Here is a 5,466-nt window from a genome sequence, read left to right as displayed (position 1 = left end):
CCCCGTCGCCCTGCGTAGCGGTGGGGGCGGGCTCATGCGGTGGCAGCCCGGGTGGTGTCACCCCTGGGTGGTGCCTCTGTTTCCCCCCAGGGGTGGCAGCCCGGGTGGTGTCACCCCTGGGTGGTGCCTCTGTTTCCCCCCAGGGGTGGCAGCCCGGGTGGTGTCACCCCTGGGTGGTGCCTCTGTTTCCCCCCAGGGATGTCAGAAGGCCGACGTTTGTCTGCTTTTCCTCTTTGCAGGCGTCGGAATAGGCGGTAATTTAGCTTTTCTGTGTTGCTATTCCCCACACCAGGGGACTGGGGCTCTAAGTTGAAAAAACACCAGGCTAAATGAAAGTACACGAACTTAAAGGTGTTCTCGAGAAACTTCAAACTAGCTGTGAAGTTTAAAGGTCTTGCATCAGACTCATATAGAGTATTTATAAAGAGACTAAACCCCTATGAATGCTTGAACCTCTAAAGCTGAGGAAGAATTTTGTCTGTTAACAGGAATCCTTGAATTTTATTTATTTGTGGAGCTCCTGTAGTGTTACTGATGTCTTCTGTGATTCCACTTTATAATCAAAGTCTGAATTACTTATTAGTTGCGTGCTTGCCAGGGGGTGGAGTTAAGCAGTAAATGCCTTCACTAAAGATAAATTCCAGTGAAAATTTCGTTAACAGTTCTGTCCATGCTGACAATCCAGAACCTTGCCCAAGCACATGTGTGTCTTGTTACTGACAGGCTGTTACTGACTTTTTACCAGGGCCTGTAGCGACAGGGCAAGGGGCGATGGCTTTAAACTGAAAGAGAGTAGATTTAGGTTGGACATAAGGAAGAAATTTTTTTACTATGGGAGTGGTGAGGCACTAGAACAAATTGCCTAGAGAAGTTGTGGATGCCTCCTTGAATGTGTTCAAGGTCAGGTTGGACAGGGCTTTGAGCAACCTGATCTAGTGAAAGATGTCCCTGCCTGTGGCAAGGGGGTTGGATGAGATGCTTTTTTTTTAAAATGCCCCTTCCAACCCAAACTATTCTATGAATGAGTTTTCTTTGTGCTAGTTTTCTCAGAAATTATTTCATTGTTCTTGCTTAGTACCTACTACTGTGGTCCTAATTCCCTCTGAATGAATAAATAAACCACAAATTGCTAAGTTTATTTTGTATTTTTTTTCAGTAGAGAAAATCATGGAAGGAAGAACATCATCTTCAAGTCATGTAAGTTCCTACAATTTGCAACAATGTACTCTGAGGCTGTGGGTATCATGGGGTGTTCTGATGTATTTGCTCAAACAAATTCATTCTTCAGTTGTCCACCTTTCACTTTGTTGGAGCGCACTTTTCTAAGAAATAGTTTATTCTGGTAGCAGTCTATAGTAATGTCTGCTGTTCAATGTGTATGGCTTAACATTTGATTGCACATAAGTAGCATGTTTTCAAGGACATTTTAATACCTAAGGTAACATCTAAAATACTAAAAGTAATGCTCAAGTAAGTAGAGCAGCTGCATAACTGCATAACATTTAGTTATCTGCAGAGATGTGTTCAGAGATTACTGACACTGGTGTTTATTTTCTCTAAAATATCCCTGTTAGCAGTAGTTTCTAGCAATGGAAACTCTGGTGAAAACAAATTGTAGGCGCAGTGACTGGTTTGATTGGGTAAGGTCTGGGCTGTCTAGTGTTTTAGAAATAAGCTGTTTCCAGCACCTTGTTTATGTACTTTCTCTGACCCTTGCTCCTACAGGTGGGAAGCTTCAGAAAAGTACTGCTGGTTTAGATCAGGAGTCTGCTAAGTGCGTATGCAGGTGTATGTGTTGAGTTAGTCACTTCCTATTAGGGAAAAGCTGGGGCAACTGCATACGTTGCACTTACCGTAGACACAGACCTGTGTTGGTTACCTGTTGACTTCGTGCTTGTTCCCTAAGATAACTGTGGGCACTGCAAACCGACATCTTCTTAATGAATATAAGCATTGAGAAGATATTGTATAGTGAGGTGGAAGTTCTGCTGATGAGCATACTGTGTGCTTTTTTTATCCCTTTCTGTCTGTCCATCTGTCTCTTTCTGTTTTCTGAGTCTGATATTACCTGTTTTCAATGTTATCTGTTGTGTTACTACAGAGGTTATCTGTACCTTTGTAACTTTAAATGCATGTTAAAATTTTAGATAAATATATGTTCTTGGGAAACTCATAACAGAAACCACTAGTCAGGCAGCAGGTGGAGTTCTGAAGTAAAAAGTTTGTATCTGACCATTAAGGTGCAGATCAGAAGAATGCATTGTGACTGATAAAACGTGTTTATAGGCCACTTCTCAAAAAAGAAAAAAATATCTAACAACCCAATTTTAGATGGTTCTGTAGATGTTCTTGAATAAGAAAATGCCTATTTCAATCCTTCAGTGTTGATTGAAAGGGAAGGGAGGTGCTTCTGTTAGAAGTTGTTGCCTGTACATAACATGTCCTATATAATTTGAGAAATATGTTATTAAAGACGTGTTTGTTATTACAGCATTTGACCAGCAAAATCAGTTTGAGGTACTGTATAGAAATCCAGGTCTAATTACTAAAAAAAGAAATCCTTGTTTCAAAGAAGTGTAGAGAATGAATAAGAGCACTCACAATTCAAACTGAAGGATTGTCTCATTATGATACAGTGCTTCAGTTATGGTCTGTCTGAAGGACTACCTACAGAGCTAATGAATGCAGTTTCTGTGTTAATTATTCAGTTGTTAGCGTTGCTGTTCTGGAGTCCTTGCTTGTAATTTCATGTTACAAGGTAGGGCATCTGGCGACTTGCAAATTAAATTCTTAATACGCTTGATGGTGACCATCATGTGGAGTAGCTTCAGCTTTTTCCTGGCTGAGATACTCAGCTGTCTGAAAGATGTAAATATTGCATTCCCTCTCTGATACATTCTGTTCTGGTGGTATTTGCTTCTCGGGATACCTGGAGAAATAGCAAGGCTTGCACTGTTGTTATTTCTGTTAATTAAACTAGTTAAAATAGTATCAACTGATAGGAAATGTCACCCTCTTTCCTTGTCTTGATGAAGCGCTTGGAATTTAGTTTGACCATTTTTGTTTTGAATGTCAATGAATGAATGCTATTTTCTACATACTGTTTCTGAGTTGGCAAATTTCTGTGAATAACTAACTGCTTTGTCTTTCAATAATTACTTTAGAAATGCTGTTTCTATCCTTGTGAAGGTTGTCAATGACAATAGCTGATACCGTTTTGAGTACCTTGTAGTGTATTGATGCTAAATTATCACAGAAAAATACTTGTACTATTCTAAGATATTATTGCTTTTCATCCTGAATTTTTTTGATAGCATAAACCTGGTTTGACATTCAGCAATTTTGTTTTCTTTTATCATTCTCTAAGCTGAGATGGTTAAACTAGAGTGTAAACAAATCGGAGGGCACGAACAAAACTGTAAGTGCCTGTAGATTGGTTCTCACCTCTTGGGCACACGTTTGAAGTTTTTGTAAAGTTAATGAAATAGGAAGAGCTTTTTCTTGCTTTTTAAGACAGTTCATATGTTGAAACTAGCTCCTCATGTGGTATGACACATGACTTAGGATCAAGCATCAGTGAGGAATGCATTTAAATTAAAGTTGCAGGTCAGTGGTTCCCTTGCAAATTTTTTATTTTGCCTGATACTCAAGAAAACTTTTTGTATGTGGCAGTATGTCAGCTCATAGCACCAGTGGATAACTTAGTTTTATTATGTGTCACATCATCTATTTTCAGTTTCGTATACCAAAGAAGAAAACAAACACCAAGTCAGAGGATGTCCAAGTTCAGTTCCCTTTGGCAAGGCTCCCAGGCTCCCACCATTGGGACTACCCTTTAAAAGAGGTAAAGAGAAGTTATTTGGAGTGTAAAGTGCATAGGAGAATGTTATATGGGGGTTTTTTTGTTCTGCTTTGGAGACTGGATTTTTTTCAATACTGAGTACTGTCTTGTGACCAATATATGACCCAGATAGTCTTGGAAAGAGATAAGCGTCTGAAATCTGCGTACGAGCATACAGTTAGAGAAATGGAAGTCTCAGTGCGGTATTTGCAGCTTAAATCATTAAAAAGCAGAGTTGGACTTCAAGCGTAGTTTGAAATTATCTTGAAAATCATGAATTTAAAAGCAAATATAGTATTCTATTTTTTTTAGTTAATTGTCTTCTGATTCCTGAACTCTTATATTCGGGTCACTTACCAGAATTTTTTATTACATGGAAATAATTTTTATGTTGAGTTTTCAATTAGTTGTTATTTGTATCCAAGAGCTTAAACTTTTAAGAGAATATATAAGTACTGCATGACTTCTGACAGAATTTTAGGTGCTAATACAGAAATAGCTGATTTCAGTATTAAGACCGAAAGACTGTAAGAGTACTTTTCTGGCATTTATCATAAATGGTGGTCTTGGTCATCTCTGTCTCATATAGAAGCAAATACTTGCTTCTACAAATCTGTTCCAAATTTAGTAAGCATTTTTAAAATGCCAAATTTTGGAAATATTTTGTTACTCTTGACTCCTTCAGCTCAGCATTGAGAGTTTGCTGGTTTTACTGCTTCTGGAATCATGGAGCTGGACAAACGGGCTCCCCCACAGAGTAATTTTATAAACCTGGTGAAGGGAAGGTAGGAATTTTTTTGACTTACAGTAGTAGTGATAATGTGACCCAGGTCTCTTGGTTGGCCTGGTCATTTGAGGATGCTGCAATACAAACTCCCTGTGTGGTTGTGTTCTATACTGTTAATACTTTAACTGAACAGAGCATCCAATGACAGTCAGGTTTTGAAGTTGGAAGTAATGTCTCCTGTGGTTATAAGAAGCAGCCTGTTAGGCAGAGCCAGGCAGCACTTGTATGGAATTCTTCCTGTCTTTCTCTCTGCTTCTATAAAAACAGTGATTAGACGCGATGATTGGAAAAAAAAAATAAAAAATTTCCCATGTTATTTCCTGCGTATTGGTCTAATTTTCCATTTCTGATGTGCGTTTATATATTTTAGACTTCTATGTGTTAGAGGGCTCTGTATGCTTTAAACACTGACTAGTCTTTATAGTCTATTTTAAAGGAAAAGATTGCTTGTGAGGTATTGTAATTAAAATAAATATTACTGGTTTATCCATAGAAAGGTCTTTCCAGGTTGTCTTTAGTGTTGCCAGAGCTTGCTCCAGGTTATTTGAGAAATTTTGTGCAGCTTTCAGTGTTTTGGGCATATAGATCTCTAACATGCTTGAGGATCAGTGCTATGAGGTGAACTAGATGATGGACTAGATGATAGGACATAGTCAGAAGGACTCCCTGGGAAACGGTCCTCAGGGACAGGGGAACAGAACAGAGCTGGCAGATCTTTAAGGATGTGATCCACAGAGCGCAAGAGCTCTCGATCCCTAGGTGTAAGAAATCGGGCAAAGAAGGGAAGAGACCGGCGTGGTTGAGACAAGAGATGCTGGTCAAACTAAGGAGGAAGAGG

At 39.1% G+C, this 5,466-nt stretch overlaps 1 protein-coding gene across 4 annotated transcripts in view; it reads left to right on the top strand.

The window, feature by feature from the left end:
* Positions 1 to 1,158: 1,158 nt before the first annotated feature.
* The window catches only part of SENP7 (SUMO specific peptidase 7), a 46,367-nt gene continuing 42,059 nt past the window's right edge, over positions 1,159 to 5,466 (top strand). For 3 of the 4 annotated variants that reach the window (XM_035897552.1, XM_035897550.1, XM_035897548.1), the window contains exons 1-2: positions 1,159 to 1,197; positions 3,737 to 3,844. In XM_035897552.1, the coding sequence (XP_035753445.1) occupies positions 1,168 to 1,197; positions 3,737 to 3,844 (138 nt within the window). In that variant the 5' untranslated portion in view covers positions 1,159 to 1,167. The remainder of the gene's footprint in view (positions 1,198 to 3,736; positions 3,845 to 5,466) is intronic. The other variant, XM_035897549.1, reaches the window with a different exon arrangement.

This window comes from Egretta garzetta, unplaced genomic scaffold, assembly GCF_000687185.1.
Source record: "Egretta garzetta isolate BGI_Z169 unplaced genomic scaffold, ASM68718v1 scaffold367, whole genome shotgun sequence".
NCBI classification, from domain to species: Eukaryota; Metazoa; Chordata; class Aves; order Pelecaniformes; family Ardeidae; genus Egretta; species Egretta garzetta.
Note: the sequence above shows the minus strand (reverse complement) of the source record. Positions and strands in the feature narration are given on the sequence as shown.